Source organism: Equus przewalskii, chromosome 14, assembly GCF_037783145.1.
Source record: "Equus przewalskii isolate Varuska chromosome 14, EquPr2, whole genome shotgun sequence".
NCBI classification, from domain to species: Eukaryota; Metazoa; Chordata; class Mammalia; order Perissodactyla; family Equidae; genus Equus; species Equus przewalskii.
The window spans coordinates 15,597,965-15,616,474 of NC_091844.1; the positions used below are offsets into that span (position 1 = coordinate 15,597,965).

The following is an 18,510-nucleotide window of genomic DNA, read 5'->3' on the forward strand; positions in this document are numbered from 1 at the left end:
TACTATGATGTTATCCACATAATTCAGAGCAAGAATTTCATGCTACAGGTGGACATTGATTAGTGCAATGGAAACATTCTATAAAGTGTTACATTTCAAGGGAACCCGTACAGAATAAACCCTATTTGAAATGGGCCATCAGAGCTCATTATTTAAAAGTGTGAATGTTTTGGTAAAAATGAACACACTCGCTAATTTGTTTGACTTTTAGTACAATGTCCAGCTGTGGCTGCTGCTGGACCAAACAGGGTGGAACCCAGTGGAATTCTACAGGTGGGTTCAGTTCACTTGATGCAGGGTCCAAACAAATGCAGGTTTGGAAATGCAGGCAAGAAAGGGCACTTTAGTATCTTTCAAAGTAGAGGGAGAAGGATGCAGAAGATACACCAAGGTCTGGTATATCTTCCTTTCTTCTGATCTTTCTTCGAGGAAGACTGCAATATGATCAACTTTCAGACTCAGCCTCCTTGGCCGTCAGATGAAGCATGTGGCCAGGTACTGGAGCCCAAGAGAGGGCAGGAGCCACACAAAGTCTATGAGGGTAGGAGGAGTACAGAGGGTGGGCAGGGGGCATGTGTAGGAGAGAGATGGAAGAGGGTGGTGGCTAATTCAGGCCTCATGCCTTTTCCCTTTCCTCTTCCCTCCCGATTTCCTCCTCCCTGAGAGACAGAGATGAGGGAGAGAGGGAGAGTGGGAGAGGGAGAGAGAGTGGGAGAGGGAGGGAGAGAGAGAGCAAGAGAGAGCGAGTGAGAGAGAGAGCGAGAGCGAGAGAGAGCAAGCGAGGTTTAGACCAGGCCAGACTGTGGCTGAGGGACAAATATTTAATTTCTCTGAATTGCATCTTCTTGTCTGTCTCATGAGGAGCTAGATTATGACAGATTGTATATTGGGTTCACCTTACTCCTTGACTAATTGGTAGGGACTTCCTGGTGCACTGTGTTGAGTAGGATTCTGAGGCTGCATCTATGTCTACCATGATTGGGGTTGGGGATTTAGAGGTAAGCCTTGGTTCTTGGCCACCTATTTGCCAGGGCTGGCCTAGGTACTCTCCAGGGCTCCTTCCGGCCCTGGAGCCCTGTGGTCCCACACTCCCCTTCCTCCTGCTCTCATCCTGTCCCTTAATATCACCTGACTTTTCTGCTTGTTGAGCTTTGCATCTCAGTGGGCAGAGCAGCAGGGCACACGCTCCTCTTAAGCCACAATTTAGCCCCTAAATTGCTCTTAGAAACAGAATCCTTCAGCCTCACAACGCTGTATTCTGAGATTTTAATCTTTGTCTCCCCTTAGCCACCTAATTTTCTCCCAGTGGGGCAGAGGTTTCTGAATCAAATTCTTTAGAACAGCCCTCACCCAGACTCTGGTGCCTTCAACTCTCCTATCAGTCTCACAAACTCTTCGCTTCAATTCCTTAAATATGTGATTTCTTCCAAAAAGCCAAGAACCTTGTAAACCTTCTTAGAAATGAACACAGAAGCCACGAGGTGGAGGCACTCCATCACGGCCTGACCATGCTCTTTTACTGACTGACTTATTTTTAAGGCTCTTCATCATAAGTTTACTTTTGGTTTGTAATTCCATCTCCTCTGCATTCAAATATTCTTTTGATATGGCCCTATTTTTAAGAAGTTGACATAGGCACAGGTCCATGTTGACTGGCTGTGAAGTGGGGTTCTATAGGAAAACACTAGCACTCCAGAAATATTGGTAAATATTCTAAATATTGGTAAGAGACCAAGATCAGAACACCATGACTTGGAGGAATTCAGAGGGTAGAGGTGATTTCAGACAATTTTATTTGTCCCTTTGATGTCTGCCCTCTACGTGACCTCCTTTCAATTCCTTATCTTGTTCTGATAGCAAGGAGAATTTATGGCAATCCAGAAGTCTCTTTGGCAGGACTAAATATAATTTTGCACAAAAGGATGGAGGCAGGTAACGACTCTTTGATGATAAAACCAAACTCAGAGCTTTCTCATCATCTGAGCTGGAGTACGACCTGGAAAAGCCCGGACAAGGACGGCCTCGATATTGTTCTTGGCCCATGTGTTGGGACCCCAGACTGGGGCATCTGAAGGGAACTGGGAGGAATCTTAGGGGCAATCCTACTGTTCCCCAAACCCTGAGATTTCTTCTTTCTTGGCTGATTGGGGGGAAGCTGAGATCCAGAAGGACAGTCACCCTGGAAATTGCTCTATCAGAGGGGCTAGGCTGGGAGAGGAAATAACCCTGGAGAGACTCAGTGGAGCAGACAAGGGTACTGCAGGAAACCACAGGGAGGGTCCTTAGGAAGCCACTCAGAGGAGGGCTCCTGTAGGCGAGGGCTGAGCTGATTTTGGAGTGAAAACTCACCTGGTCCTCCCTCCCTCCTAGCCTGCAGCATTACCTGGGAGTAAGTTAGTCTTGGCTTCCTTTCTTTTCTTTCAAATTTACCTCTTCCTCCCTCAATAGGTTTCCAGCCCCCCGGACTCCCCTCCTAAGCTTCCTTCTCCCCACTGTGTCCTCCCAGCCCGCTCATGTGACTCAGCCACATGGTAAGTATTTAGGTCCAGAGGCTTGACCAGAGGCTAAAGGTGGACAGTCTTTAAGGAGATCTAGGCCCACACCCTGGGCTCAGCATGGACACCAGCCATCGTGGGCTTAAGCCACAGGCTGGTGAACTGCAGCCCTGACCTGTTTCCTGCTCTGAGGACCCTGCCTGCACCCAGTCTCTCTAAGCCTGGGCACTGCTTGCTCTTCTCAGGGCCCCTGCCACTGTGCTGCATGTTCAACCCTCGGGCTGGGCCCCACAGTCGGCCATCGGCCTTCAGGGGGGTCACACCCTGTCCTTCAGCATCAGCTGAACCTGGCTCTGGGGGCCACCTGCCCGAAGGACATGCCAATGCTGCGTATTTGCTGCCTGCTGCCTGAATGACCACTGGGTATCTGCTGCTGGTTGCTTTGTCCCATAGGGTGGATGACCTCTCTTCTGCAGTTGGTCCGGAGATGGGTGTGTCCGCTAAACTAAGAGCTGATACAAGTTGGAAGCATCACCTGTGATTTGACTGCATGTCGATGGGGGGAGGGGGGGTGCTTGAAGCCCTAAAAGGTTGACAGGGAGAGGAGAAGGTACAGGGACTTCAGGGCAGGGAGTTTGCCTTTGGCTGTTCCACCCAAGGCTGTGCTCTGATCCCTCTGCTTCCCACTGCCATCTGTCCTTCCCTCTCCACTCAGCTGGTCCTGCCAAACCTTTCCGTGCCACCTCAGCCCTTACCTGCCTAGCGCCGCCCTCCTGGCCCTGGCCTGCCTTTGCATGTGGTAGGCAGGCTCACCCAGTGACTGGGCCAGTCTTCCTCATAGTGGAGGGGGGCCTCTTCTGCTTGCCCTTCCTTCCCCTCCCCCATGCCATTTTCTCTGGCTGACATCATTCCACTCAGCTCACGGGTTTTTCTCCTTTAATCATTTTGGTCAAAACAAATGACCCATCTCCACTGACTTCACCCTCTTTTGAAATTCTGAACTCTTGCGTCAACCTTTTCTTCTTTGCTTCAGACCCTTAAACACTGCCTCTCTGCCCACACACTGGGCTTCCTTTATTAACCCTTTACCCCTGCACTCGCCCCTTTCAAGGCAACCTCCCACATTAGATGCAGGGAGGCACAGAGAAAAAAACCCTAGGTGCCTGACAGACAGGAAATGTAGCATCAGTTATAAGAAAGCTTTGATAACTTTGAATAAGATGACCTTGTGGTCCCTGTGGGTGGGTAGAGGTCTTCTTCTGGTGTAGTGGTTTTCAAGTCCAAGGGCTTTCGGGGCAGAGCCCCCACTTCAAACAGGGCAGCTCTTCATTTGTCTGATTTGGAAACCTGGCTTCTGTACAGCTTTCATTTCAAGTCAGTGTTGCGATGCCCAATGAGTTTGAAAACCACTGGTCCAGAAGGGCTGGCCCACATCTGGCTTCCTCCATGGGTCTTGGCTCAAGGCCTTGGGCCCACATCTACAATAATCTCATCTCTGTGGAAGCCCTTCTGATGTGTGAAGACTCTCAGGGGTCTCTGTCCCCACCTTCACCCCTCTTCAAGCCTTTTCCTGCCCAAGCCAAGCACCCTCAACCCTTTCAGCCGCTGCTCAGGCCCTCGCTGGACGGGCCAATGTCCTTCTGCCAAGGAGCCCCAGCTCTGCAGAGATCTGACCCACAGGGTGCACACAGGCCGAACCAGGAACCACACCCTGCCAGGAACCACAGGCCCATTCAGGGACCTCAGCCAGGCCCTTCTCCGGGGCCTGTTTCCCATCAGTATAAGGAGAGATTTAGTCTAGATGCCCCAAAGGCACTTCCAGCTTTAAATGTTTGGAGGCCGATGAGGTTTCTGATGGAGATCCCCCTCCCCCATCTCTCAGGTTGGTGAGTCACTCTGCTTGAGTGTCCTCCAAGGGTGATGCTATTAGGCTGGTACAACCTACCATACTATGGAGACCCAACTGGGACTGACCCTCTGTCTTCTTCAGAAATTGGATCCAGAAACTGGCTCAAAACAGCCAATGCCCTTCTCCCTCCAAAGTTTTCTTTTTTTCCTTCTTTTTTATGTTTTACCCAGACCAAGGGTTCACTGCTTTATAGGGCCTGGCTCCTGACCTAAGGGTCCCGGCTTTTCCATGGGGCCTTGGGGCAAGGTGCTGGAAGGCTGCCAGGCACCCCACTTCCAGGCACCCCCAAAGTGCCTGCCCCTCCCACGGCCTGACTTGCCAGCATGGAGAATCGCATCTTCGCACCTCCAAAAGCTGCCAGAGGAATAAGGGAACAGGAGGATGGTGGATAGCGCTGGGGGCCAGAGAGTGGGCTGGACCCAAACCAGGGGACTGGCGGCCGGCCCTGAGGACCCCCCTCCCGCCCCCCGCCATAGCTGCACGGCCCGGGACCTCCCTGTCGTACCTGAGAGGAGGGCCTGGCCCGTGAACTGCCCGTACACGGAGGCAGCATGGGGAAAGGCATTGAAGGGCGGGACCGAGGCACCGGCTGGGACCCCGGAGCCGACTTGCTGCAGATCCAAAAAGGCGGAGCTAGATAAAGAGGAAGGGGTGGAGCTAGAACTGGACACCTCGGGGGTTTCCTGCTTTATGGCGAAGGGTGAATGAGGATCTGCCAGAGGGAGGGAGACAACAAGGAGAGAGGGGTGTGAGATGATGGGGTGGGAACATGCACAAACCAAGCCATGAGATGCGGGGAGGGTGCGGGCAGGGCTCTGGGGCAGGCAGGCCCGGCTCCTCTGAGTCTCGTTGTGGGCGGGGATTCGCGGTGTTCCTCTGGTTGAGTGAGGAGGGGAGAGAGAAGCTCGACCTCCCTGCTCTGCCTCTCCTGGTGTGGATGGAGGACTGTGTGTGCTCCGGCGGTAGGGGAGCAGGCGGAGGAGGGCCGAGGATAGAAGTAAGGACCCTCTTGACCCACCTTGAGGCCCAGCCAGCAAAGCCCACCTCTCCTCTCCAGGCTCAGGGCCCTAACATCTTCTTCCTTAAGGCCAGCCACACTCTGCCCTCCAGCCCACCCTCGCAGCTGGGCCACTTGGCCCAGGAGATTCTGGGCATCGTACCTGCCACCACGGGGTAGGTCTGGTGAGTAGAGAGGTTGCGCCCCAGGGGTGTATTGGAAGGGGTCAGGGTGGTCTTCCCGTCGTCCAGGGCGCTGTTGAGCAAGGGCAGTGGGTACAGGCCCTGGAGAACAAAGAGAAGTCAGCGCACAGAGAGGCCCCACGGAGAGGCGTAACTAGTGACCTGGTGGTCCACCTTAGGGCTTTGCTGCCCAGTCTCCCCAGGAAGCATTCCCTTCCTCATTGTCCCCTTCTTCCTGCTCATTCTTGACTCCACCTAGCATGTTTAATAGATTCTTTTCTTTTTTTTTTTTGAGGAAGGTTAGCCCTGAGCTAACATCTGCGGCCAATCCTCCTCTTCTTTGCTGAGGAAGACTGGCCCTGAGCTAACATCCGTGTCCATCTTCCTCTACTTTATATGTGGGATGCCTACCACAGCATGGCTTGACAAGCAGTGCCTAGCTCTGCACCTGGGATCCTAACTGGCAAACCCCAGGCCGCCAAAGTGGAACATGCGAACTTAACCACTGCACCACAGGGCCAGCCCCTTAATTGGTTCTTTTTCTCTGACTCACAGCCCTACTGTTCTCTCCCAGCCCCCAGGCTCAGGGCTTCCCCTTCTGCAGTCCTGAAATTCAATGTCAGCTGGTGGCTTGCAAGCCAGATGGAGCGCTCCTTCCAAGGGCCACACCTTGGCTGGAGGGCTGGTCACCTCACACTGGGCCCACAGAGAACAGCATGCAGGGCTGGAGCGGTTGGCCCACAGGACTGAGTGCTTCACCCCATTCAAGAAACTTTTCACACTCCCTTGTGGGGCAGAGCCAGGATTCAAACCTAAGGGTCTGGTCCCAGTGCCCATGCTGTCAACCGCTGCCCTAACCAGATACCATCATGAGCACTTCTTACATTTGCAAAGGGCATCTCTTAGAGCTTTGCCTGTGTTATCCTGATCCATTGTCCCCAACGGCCCTGTGACGTGGGCGAGCAATATTATGTCTGTTTTACACGTGGAGAGTCTGAAGCCCAGAGAGGTATATGTGCCAGGTATATATGAAACAGGGCCTGACCCAAGGGCATCTGATTCTGACCCGGGTGTTCTCTCCTTCAATAAAACGGCAGACATGATACCCCAACAGAACAAGTGGGTTTCTTCCCCCTCTCTCTCCATATCCAGGCAAACATAAATGTGCAGGTTCAGCCTGAAGGTGATGCTTGGGGTTAATTTTCTTTGAAAAACTCTTGATCAAGGATCTGAGAGTTTTCTTTGTTAAGACCTCATTTTAGACTCCACCCGGCCTCCCCTGACCTGAGCAGGGCTATCTCCTAAGGTGCTCCCTCCAAAAAGAACTTGTTCAATTAACGGCAAGCGTCCACTGCCCCTCACCAGGACTCCCTCCCACCGGGGGATGGGACAGCACACACAAGCACACGCTTCTTCCCTACATGTGGGTCACACGCGTCACAAACGCGCTATGTGAGAAACAAAACTGAACTCAAGGAATGCTCTGTGGTTACATAACAGCTCTGCTACGGGCAGTCATTTTCAGTGATTTCCATCGAGCCTGGCTCTCCAAGGAGCCACGGAACTTTCCGGTTGCATGCCGGGCACTTTTGGAAGCTGCAGTCAATTCTGGAGGCCACTAGGGCACCATTTATTGTGTAGCAGCAATTACTGACTAAATGGTCCTCCGGTTCCAAGCCTTCTGAGGGGGCCGCTTCGAGGCAGGGTGGAGTGGCTTAGAGCCTGGCTTAATGAAATTGAACAAAATACCTAATTTCTAGAGAGAGTAAGAAAAGTTTAAAATGCCTTATGGATGTGTTGATTTGATACCACATATCTACTCAAAATCTTATAGCTTTCTCAAATCCAGGCAGTTCAGTGAAAGAAAAAAACAGCCCAAACTTATGTAGTCAGACATTTGGTGATGTTGCACTGTATGGCTTAAACCTCCCAGTGATGACGGGATTTCTTCCTGGGATTGAACTTGAAGTGGGCTGCAGAGTGGCACAATGCTTTACAACTGAACGAGTTTGAACCCTGGCTCTGCAATGACCAACCAAGAGGCTTTAGTCTCTGTGACCTCTCTGAGCCTTGATTTGCTCACCTGTGTAACATGGATGATAGAATCTGCTTCACTAGGCTGACGTGAGGATTAAATGAGATTTTATATGTGTGTATTAAGCGCTTAGCACAGAACGCTTGGTAACACATACTCAATAGCTGCCATAGATATTATTATTTTAGAATTATATGAAGGGTCATAAGCTGCAAAATTCTTGGTCTCTATCACAATATTCACATTCTGTTGATCTCTTTCTGGGTGCACTTGTAAAATAGAGGGTCAAGAGCTGTGTGGACTCCCAGCTATGGCTGGCAGTGAAGTAGCAACCAGAAATGAGGCCACATGACGTTTCTGTTGAATGCTTTCCCCCTTGTTGATTTTACAGGGAAGATGGCTGTGTCTTTGCCCCATCCTGAGGTCAGGTGGGAGGACCTGTGCTTCTCTCTCAGCTCCCCAGGCCGGAGGGCCTTCCCGTGCCCACGTGAGAGGACACAGAGTGTTCCTTTGGCAGTGCTGTCAGAGTCACCAGGGGTGTGCATGGACACAAGGAGCCCCTGCACAGGCGGGGTTCTCCCTGCCCCTCGCCACCAAGCCAGGGAGGCCATGACTGACTGAGGGAGGGAATGCATCATGGATGGGAGCTGCTGAGCCTCAGTCTCCACATCTGTAGCATGAGGGGCTGGGGCAGTTCCATGGTTTTCCACTCTTCAAATAAGAACTCACAAAACTCCATATCTAAAACAGGTAACAGTGGGCCAGCCTGAATGAAACCAGGGCCCGCAGGCCTGAGCTCAATAGCTGTTTGCTTCCCCGAGCCCTCCCCACCCTCCCTTGCCCTGGGTTATCTCCACGCAAATGGGAAGACTGGACTCGGCGGTCCCCAAGGTCCCTCTAGCTCTAAGACTCTCTCCTTCCGCGAGTCCCCATGTACGTATGCCAGCTTGCTGCAGGGTCTCAGGGTCTCCTTGTATTCAAGCAGGGTCCCTTGGGAGGGGCTCAGGTATGGAACTGGGAAATAGCTCTCCCACCCGGTGGGTGCAGGGGGGGGCGCTCAGCAGCAGGGTTTCTTTATGCTACCAGGACTCTAGGCTCCTTCTCACACAGCAGGCTCACTGCTGCGGCCCCATCTCCCCCCGGGAGCCATGTGCTGACTCTCAGATGAGCAACCAGGTCCTCTCCCCAGGTCTGCTGACGGCCAGCTTTCTCTGCACCCCTCGTGGTTGCCACAGCCCAGGCTGATAAAATCGCTGACGCAGATTGCCTGCCCAGCTGCAGCGCTGGCACGGGCCCAGCAGTCCAGACGGTCACTGGCAATGGTTCAGCTGATTATTGGCATCATCGCCATTGTCGTACTCAGATCTTAAAGGCGTATGGGCTTGCCTCACTCCCGGATCAAATGACAGTGTGAGCAAAGAGGGGCAAGCAGACACCACCCTAAAGAAACTCCTCAGTTGGTTGACCCGGTGAGGTGAAAGGGAGGAAGATTGTGACTGTTGAGAGATAATGAACAAAAGGTCAGCAGTCCTGGAGGTTCTATCAGGGTTGTGGAGTCTTTGTTGGGCTCCAGGAGACCTCTGATATCTCTGTCAGCTTTTCACAGAAGCAAACCCAAGATAAACCATTTCACCTGTCCAGTGCACTGGAAATAATAATTCCCTTGTAGCTCGCAATTTATTATTCTGGATTTCTCAACTCATTCATTCCACATACCTCTATTGAGTATCTATTGTAAGAGGGACACAGTGTTAGGCGCTGGACATAAAAAAGATGCTGTCCTGTCCTGAAGAAACCCACTGTGTCTTTCCACCTCTGTCCACCAGATGATTACGATGCACAGTGTGAAGTTATCGGGAGCCGCATGTCGGACATGCAGAAGCACAGAGGAGGGAGAGATGGAGCATGTCCGAGGGGCAGGGAAGGATTCAGGGGCAAGGTGATGCTTGAGCTGAGTCATAATGGCTGAGTGGTATTTTTCCAGGCAGAGAAGTGGGGGGAAGGCACTCTGTGAGGAGGGCACATGGTGTGCCAGGGCAGAGAGGTGTGAACGAGAGTGGCATGCTCGGGAGTGTGAGTAATGCAGGATCATGGGGTGTGCAGGCATGAGCGGCTGGAGGTGAGGCTAGAAGTGCTGGTTGAGATCATGGTGCACAGGCCTTGAGCTGCAGCTTTAGAGTTGTGGGACCTGACCTGCAATCTGGGGAAGCTACTACCTGTATGAGGATAGCGCGATGTGGTTGTGTGGCTCTCCCTGAAAGGGCTAAGCGCAGAGGCTGTGGGTGAGGGAAGGCTGAGGAGAGGAGGAGGAAGATGCCAGCATCTGGTGAAATAAAGCATGTGTGGGGCTTAAAGCTGCATGAAGCACGCGCCCGGAGCCCATGAAGCAACTTCTAGTAGCTTTGGTGGCAGGACTGCAGGCTGATTAGGGATTTTTCAGAGACCATGCCTCGCTCCAGTCCCTGCCCACTGCTGCTCACCTCCCACGGTCTGCTTCTCACCTGCTCGCCTTTGGTGTGGCCAGGGGAGGTGTAGGCCTCCGGGTAGGGCTGCCGCTCGAACGGGCACTCGAGTGGTTCGAGGTGGTGCTGGCTGAAGGTGTCAGTGCGAAGGTGCTTGCGGGGCCCGCTGCTGCTGCTCTGGGAGTCGATGCTCAGCCGGCAGCTGTCCTGGTCACCTGGCGTCCCCAGGCAGGGAGAAAGCTTTTAGGGGACCCATCCCCCACCCCCCAGGCCAGAGTGGAGGAGCTTCGGAGGGAGGGAAAGGACCAGGCTCCTGGGCCTTGGGCTGTGGCCATCTTAGAGACAGGCCATGTGCTGCAGGCAGGGAGTTCCGAGCACCCACAAAGTCCTGGGCCATAAAGGGGGACCTCTGTTGCCATCAGAGTCTGAGCAAACTGCCCTCCTGCACCCCCAACCTGCCCTCGGGTTCTCCCAACACTCACTGTCATCCATTTTCCTCTTGCTGTCACTGCCAGGCTGAGCAATGCCCAGGAGCCCATTGATGGAGTAGGTGGAGCCCAGAGAATCCGACTGGGGGGACTCTGGGGGTGTCACGGCTGAGCTGGGGACTGCAGTGAGGTGAGAGAGAGAGGGTCAGGATGTGGGAGTGACACCCCCCAGAGCCTCTGCTGCCACCACGCAGGAGTCAGGGGGCCTGCTGGTGGGAGGGGTTCTTGGAGTCAGGGCTGCCTGATGTGTTTCCACCCCGAAATATTTCAGTGACGCTTCCCTGGAACCCCAGCAAGGCTTTGTCCCAGTGCAATGGCTCAGTCAACCCAGGTGGGTGTGTCTGTGTGGGCGTGTTTGCGTGTGACTCTGTATGTGTACAGATGGAGGTGTGTGCAAGGGGCCGGGTGCGCCTGCAGGTCCCTCAGCACTCACTCAGTGTGTGTCCTGGGCTCAGGGACTTGGTGGCCACGCAGCTGTCCATGGGGAGGTTGAATGGTTGCTGCACTTTGGTCCGGATGATTCTGTAAGGAAGACAAGAAAGGTCGTAGAGAGAAGAGGAGGGACCAAGAGTTATGACTACCCCAGATTCAATCACCTTTTTGAGATCCCACTTGGGTGTCTTAAAGGCACCTCAAACTCCACCTGTCCACCATCAACCCATCACCTTCCTCCTCACACTTGGTCCTTCCCAGTGTGCCCATTTCATGATTGGTACCATCAGTCACTAGAGGGAGAAGTAGAGGTGGGGCTTAGCATCTGCCTCCCTCCCTGCTCTGTCAAATCCATCATCAGGTTCGTGGGTTTGACCTTGTAAACCTCTCGAGCTTTGATCCCTCTCTGCATCTCACTGCCAGCACCTTAGTATGTGCCACACCAACTCTCCTCCAGGGTCACTCATTAGCACCCCCCATCTGCTCCTGACTCCTTCTTTCTTTTTTTTTTTTTAAAGATTTTATTTTTCCTTTTTCTCCCCAAAGCCCCCTGGTACATAGTTGTGTATTTTTAGTTGTGGGTCCTTCTAGTTGTGGCAGGTGGGATGCTGCCTCAGGGTGGCTTGATGAGTGGTACCATGTCCACGCCCAGGATTTGAACGGGCGAAACCCTGGGCCGCTGAAGAGGAGCGAGCAAACTTAACCACTCAGCCTTGGGGCTGGCCCCTGCTCCTGACCCTTTCTAATGTATTCTCCCTATTGCAGCCAGAGCAGACTTTCTGAAATGCAAGTCAGCCTCCTGCGTAAAGTCTGCCAAGGGCTTCCCGTTGCTCATAGGTCAGAGGCAAGAACACGTAACCTGGCCCCTGGCCCCTGAAGGGCAGCCTTTGCTGACATCTCCACCTCAGCCTACCTCATGCTCCCCTCATCTCTATCTACTGGCTTTCTTTCAGCTTCTTGTAAAATTCCTATTAGCCACAGGGCCTTTGCATATGCTGTCTCAGAGCTCTTCGCTCCCCTTTTTACCTAGTTAACTCTTAGTCACTGTTTCTTACTCAGGGGCATCTTTTCATAATCTCCCTAAATCAGGCCACCTTATATTAGCTCACATACCCTCATGTTCCTCTCCCTAGCAGGACTTAGAGCTGCATTTTTACAGTTGTTTGCGTGGCCACTTGATCAGTACTCGGTAAGTGTCTGTCTTCCCACTAGACTGTAAGCTCCGCAAGGACAAGAACTGTGTGTCCCCAGGGCCTAGCACATAATGAGTAAATTAGGTATGTATGAATGAAAGAATGAGTGAATAATTGATTGACTGAGGTGGTGAGTGAATAACCAAATGACTAAACAAATGAGTGAATGCTTGAATGAGGGCCGGGTTAGGGTCCTGTGGCTCAGGAAAGGATCAATTCAAGAAGAAGCTTCTTTTATTGAATGAAAGAGGATGTGGTGTATGAAGAAGGAAACTGCAGAAAGTACAGCCCCGGGCAGAGGTGGGGTGGGGGTGGGGGTGCCACACAGACTAGAGGAGGCTAGAGGGGTGACACCAGCGAGCGCCTGGGGTGCTTCCTGCCTGGTTCTTCAGCAGGAGGCCCCTTCCCAGGCCAGTCCACCAAGCCGGGCCCTTCTTCAGGTCTCTGTCATGATTCCCCCAACGCCCAGGTGCCCCAGCCCCCGCCTGCTGTCTCTCTCACCTGTTGATGGAACTGACGCTGGGCACAGTGTCATTGTCGCAGACGCCTTCAGCCAGGAGCCGGTCTCGGATCTCCCAGGCAAACATGGTAGGGTTCTGTCTCTTGTAGTCTCCAATCTTCTCCACCACCTTGGGGGTGGCCACCTTGGGCTTAGAACCGCCTATCACTCCAGGCCGGATGCTGCCAGTCTCGTAGTACCTACTCCAATAGAGAACCCCAAAGAATTACCCAACAAGCAGGTGGGGTCTCTGGGCAGGGACTTAGCCAGAGACCCTCGTTTCCCTCTGGGGCTTCTGGGGAGGGGCCTGGGGGTGAAATGTGCCCCCAAGGCTGGCCTCAAACTCTTGACATTCCCAGCGCTGTCTGTTTCCCTTGCGTGGGTGGGTCTATGCTGCCGTCAAACCAGAACCCTCTGCTGGAGACATCACCCCGGGATGCCTGGCTTCTCTCTCTCCCATCCCTCTGGCCAGTCTCCTGTGTCTGAGCACCTGCAGGAGCCACCTTATGGGGCACAAAAGATTTCCCTCCTAAGAAAGGAAATTTTCACGTGTGTGCTCCGTGTGAATTGCAGGTTCACAGTCGCCGCTCCGTACAGCTTGTTCCCCATCCAGCTTCCCTTGGTTGAAGCATGACTCACTGTTCTCCTTCGCTATCCTGATTTTACCCCTTCCCAAGAAGCCAGTGGGGGCTACTGGGCCCTTTGCCCCGTCTTGCTGATTCACCTTTGCTCTCCATACCCCGCCCCCCGTCCCGCCTGGCCACTGGTTTTCTCCCAGGTTACATGGTTCAGGTTGAAGCTGCTCCTCATGGACTCTGGGATCCCAGCCTAGCCTGGATCCCCGGCCACGTCCAGCTCCTTAAGCTGAGCCTATTCTCCCAGGGTCTCCACTCCTCCTCTCCCCTCTGCCCTCACCTGGCTGCTTTGGCCGACCAATGACCTACATCAGGATAGGATGTAGAAACTCTCTGGTCTCCTAGTTGTGGAAATTTTCTGGTCTCTTCTGCCGTGAAATAAAATCTGGCTCTTTAAAGCTCTGTTTATCTGTCACAACTCTCCAGGGCTCATGTCCTTTCTGGGACACAGCCCATCTCGGGAACTCCGCTCCTGACCCCAGCCAGGACTACACTTCTCCCTGACAGCTTCGTCAGGAAGCAGGGCCTTCCACGTTCAATGACAGTCCAGGCCCCTTTGCATCATTGGACCAGAACTCCTCTTGAATCCACTCATGGTTGGGGTGTGGGAGACGGATCCCTCGAGCTGATGAAAGCCCGTCATCTCCTGGCGCAGGGGCATTTCTGATGGGAGTTGCTCTCCAGACTAGATTAAGTGGTTCCCTCAGCCCAGAATTGGGGCTCCTGGTCCCTCCTGAACCTTTGGGTCAGTGATTCTCAACTCTGGCTGCAGAAAATTAGAATCACTTGAGGGGACCTTACCACTATTCCCTAACTTGGGCCCATTCCCCTAAAGTTCTGCTTTAATTGGTGTGGGCTGGGGCCTAGACATCAATTCTTTTTCTACTTAAGGTTCCCCAGGGGACCTCTAACATTCAGCCTGGGCTATGAACCTCCACTGGTCTGGGGTTAGTGTTCATAAGTGTCGCCTGGTCAACTCGTAAAAATCACAGCATCCAGGCCTAGCTCCCAGTGAGGCTGACACTGTAGGTCTGGACTGGGGCTAGGGATCTGCATTTCATCAACAACCCTCGCTTCTCTTCTGGGTGCTCTGGGAGTTATGGTGTGAGGAGCACAAACTCAGACATACTAGTGGAGGGGTTAGACCTCAGGAACCACGTCTGATCACGTGCACCCCCCCCCCCCGCCGCCACCCCTTAGTGGCTCCATTTTCCTTGGTCTCAGCAGGAGGACTGTTGGGGAAGAGTCTTGTGCTTTAGGAACAGAGGAGCCTATAGAACTTGAGACATGGGGTGAAAGAGAAAAAGGGGGAGGGAGAAATGAAAGGAAGGAGAAATGGACAAAGGAGAAAGGAGGGGCAGGAAAACCCCAGAAGAGCAGTGGATGGGGAGGCCCAGAAGCACCACCACACCCCTTTCAGGTCCTGGGACCAAAGCTGGGCATCAGGAGTGAACGGAGGCCCCGAGAAGGAAGGAGGCTGCGAGGTGGGCGGCAGAAGGCAAGGTCTGCAGGGCAGGTGGTGTGTGGTGAATTTCGTGCTTACCTGCCAAGGATCTTGCTGACACAGCCATGGCTGACTCGGAGCTGGCGGGAGATGTCGCAGGGTCTCACGCCCTGGTGGGCCAGGTCCACGATGCGTTGACGCACCACTTCCGGCAGGGGTCTGCCGTTCACAAAAGCCCCTCCCAGCTGGTTCAGCCCTCCATGGCCTAAGAAGACGAGAGGCCCAGGGACAGCTGTCAGGGCCAGGCAGGGCAGCCGGGTGGGATAGGCCCTTGAGTGCGGGTGCTCAACCCCCACTATTGAGCCGTCTAGCTCCCTGCACCCACCCCTGCTTCCCGCCTCCCAGGAAGGCTAGCTCCAGTCGGGGAGGGAGGTTGGCGATGCCACAGAGAGGCACATCACCATGGGGGCCTTTTGGGGCTGCTCTATCTCCTCTCAGACCCTCAACCCTTTCCTCCAAGTAACAACCCCACCCCCTTCTTCCCTCCCTCTGAAAAGTGTACACAGAGTTGAAGATTCAGGGTCTTGCTACTCTGATACTGAGCTCTGTGGCCTTGGGGAAAATCCTCTCTTTTCTGAGTCTTCTTTCCTCATCTATAAAAGGAGGGCAGAGGAGTAAATCGTGGTCTTTAAGTTTCTCTTTCTCCTTCTTTTTAACCATAGAACCAGAGTTTTAAGCACCGTCACATGGAGAAACACACACACAAAAGAATAAAAGCTGGCCTTCTCTGGTTAAGCTAGGGCAGAGGGGGCCTGAGCCCAGTCTGTGGGCTCCCAGCCTGAGTGACCCCCGCGGTTCCTTCTCTCTAATGGCCAGAGCATGGTCTGGAGCCCCAAAAGCCCTGGCAGAGACCTCACTGGCACCCATTCCCAGGGCTTCCAGGACTGACACGTCGGCCGAGTGCAGCTGTGCAGAACGTGGACAAGCCGTGGACATTTGCCATGTTTCCTTAGCTGCCCTCCTGACTTGGCCTCGTGTGCTGGCCCAGCCTGTGTTTCATTCTGTGCATATCCACCTATTCAAACACACATTGATTGAGTGCCCACTCTGTGCCAGGCACTGAGCCAGGCTCCCCGGATGCTGAAGTGAATAAGGCAGAGTGATTCCTGCTCTTGCCTCATGGGGTTTATTAGAGTGAGGGCCCAGACCAGCCAACAGCCAGTTACCATACCAAGTGACCACTGTAGTGACCAGGGACATGCAGGGGGTAACGTGAACCCATGGTGGGGACCAAGCCCAGGCTCAGGAGAGCGGAAGGGTTCCTGGAGAAGTCTAAACTGAGACTGAAAATAAAGAGGTGCTAGCTGAATGAAGGGGAGAAGGGAGAAAATTGTTCCAGGCAGTGGGAACAGCATGTGCAAAGGCTTAGAGGTGAGAAAGTGCTTGTCTGTTAGATTTACCAACAAACTCAACTGGCTAAAATCCTTAGGTCCAGGTTGGGCTAATTTCGGGGCTGGGATCTCCATTTTACCATTGAAGAGACTGGGACCTGGAGAGTTTCAGTGGCTTGATGTATATGACTTTTACGACTCAGATGATATGAGGAGGAGCCAGGATCTAACCAAAGATTAAGGCTCCCATCAGTGCTGCTTCCTGAGGTATTCTACGGCCAGAACAGACCCTGGAAGCTTGGCAGTGGCCCTGTGCTCTTGTGCTGAAGGTGCCGTGGTCCGGGCCTGAAGGACATCATTTCACACCGGGCGCTTGATTTGGTGGTCTGCCTGGGATGGTAGAGCCCTGGGGCTGTAGGGTCCAGGGGAGCGGACAGGTGAGGAGGGAGAGCCAATGTCAGGCCTCTGTGTGAGTCTGTTAAGGACTATTTATGGCCGAGGGTGGAAAGTGCCTCTCCTGGGCACAAAGTGCCCATTACCGCCCACCGACTTAGCACATTCAGAACTGCCTTGCTCTGTCTCCTCTGGGGCCTGAGCTGTCTTCAGCAGAACAGTCAAGTTCTCTTAAGAAAAAAAAAAGAGTCTATAAGCCTCTGGCCTGGGCACTAAGTCAGGAGGAAAAACACCTCCGGCCAAACACCCAGCAGGAGGGACACAATGATCCATCCTCCTGGTGGAGGCAATTGGGTGAGCTTGGGCACAACTTCCACCTGTCCTGTTCTAGGCAACTTGCCCCAGTGCGTGCTTTTCCACCAGGGCTGGGAAAGCAGCCCAGATGGCCAGCAGAGGGGCCCACGCACACTCCTGGGCCCATTCCGCTGGCTTCTCACTGGCCACAGGCCTTCTGTGGAGAATGGCTGTAGCCATTTGACCCTCTGTCCATCCTTGTTGCCTTTCCGCTCTTTTGGGTCCAGACATTGAACACAAGGGGGCGCCAGACAGCCACCCAAACACAGACAAGACCTGGAGCAGTCCAGCTTTGTCCCCATTTTCCAGAACTTAAGCTGCCACGTCATCCACCGAGGTTGAGGTGTTTGTGCTAGGACCTCTATGTCCAGAAGTGAGATTTCCTACAGGTGGGGGTCTCCACTCTATAAAAGTAGCAGGTTTAAAAAAAACCAAACACAATCTTTGGGTGTCATAAATTGGGTATTGTGCCTTAAAAAAAAAATCTACCCTGTTTCTCCATTCCAGCTGTGTGGGCTATTGTCCTAAACCTTCCTGAAGGATCGATCAGCCTCCTTAGAAACCCATATCCTCAGGAGCCCTCCGACAGGTTATTTACTAGATCCGCCAGCGTCCCTGTGAAGAAAAGATGTCTTCATACCTCTGGCTCCTAAACTGAGAATCTCTGGTGCTTTGTTTTATTTTACTGGCTTCTCAGTGACTGTGTATTACTGTGCAAAGAGCGTTGGGCCAGATTCCTGCGTTGACTCTGCCTGGTTTTAATTTTACCATTTGAGAAAGTTGGGTTTTTTATTTCAACCTTAGTGTTTTCATCTGTTAAATGGAGCTAAACAAAACTTCTTGCTGGGTCTGCTGCTGACCTCTAACAACTGCTGTAAGAAGATGGGGCATGAGGATGGAGAAGCATTTGGTTAGCTGAAAATGCTGATATAAGTGTCAAGTTTTTCTAATTTTTAATGTTCACGTGGTTGAATGTAATGGCCCACGCTTTGCCCTAGGACTGGGGCGGTGGTTCTCCAACTTGAGCGTGCATCAGAATCTCTTGGGGGGCTTGTTAAAACACAGGCTGTTGAGCCCACTGCCCTGGGTGTCTGAATCAGTGGGTCTGGGATGGAGCCAAGAATTTGTGTTTTTGAGAAGTTTCCAGATGGTGCTGATGCTACTAGTCTGGCGTCACATTGAGAACCATTGGTTTAAGCTGGGCAATGGCCAGTAAGAAAATTTAAGAGGGGGCTGGCCCTGTGGCCGAGGGGTTAAGTCCATGTGCTCCGCTGTGGTGGCCCAGGGTTTCACCGGTTCGGATCCTGGGCGCGGTCATGGCACTTCTCGTCAGGCCACTTTGAGGTGGCCTCCCACATGACACAACTAGAAGGACATACAACTAAGAATATACAACTATGTACCAGGGGGATTTGGGGAGATAAAGCAGGAAAAAAAAAAAAAGATTGGCAACAGTTGTTAGCTCAGGTGCCGATCTTTAAAAAAAAAAAAAAGAAAGAAAATTTAAGAGAATAACTAACTACTTGTACACCTTCTACTCCAGCCCCACCTTCTTCCAAGAATAATGTTCTTACCATTTGTATATTACAGTAATCATTTCT

At 52.9% G+C, this 18,510-nt stretch overlaps 1 protein-coding gene across 11 annotated transcripts in view; it reads right to left on the reverse strand.

Annotated features, from left to right (window-relative positions):
• PAX8 (paired box 8) overlaps positions 1–18,510 on the reverse strand; it is a 59,096-nt gene that overhangs the window by 11,432 nt on the left and 29,154 nt on the right. For 2 of the 11 annotated variants that reach the window (XM_070573658.1, XM_070573651.1), the window contains exons 3-9: positions 14,871–15,036; positions 12,695–12,892; positions 11,002–11,090; positions 10,563–10,688; positions 10,120–10,295; positions 5,565–5,685; positions 4,910–5,037 (exon numbers count right to left, since the gene is read on the reverse strand). In XM_070573658.1, coding sequence (XP_070429759.1) covers positions 4,910–5,037; positions 5,565–5,685; positions 10,120–10,295; positions 10,563–10,688; positions 11,002–11,090; positions 12,695–12,892; positions 14,871–15,036 — 1,004 coding nt within the window. Of the gene's footprint in view, positions 1–4,909; positions 5,117–5,564; positions 5,686–10,119; positions 10,296–10,562; positions 10,689–11,001; positions 11,091–12,694; positions 12,896–14,870; positions 15,037–18,510 lie in introns of all 11 variants that reach the window. The other 9 variants (XM_008528448.2, XM_070573656.1, XM_070573657.1 and 6 more) reach the window with 5 other exon arrangements.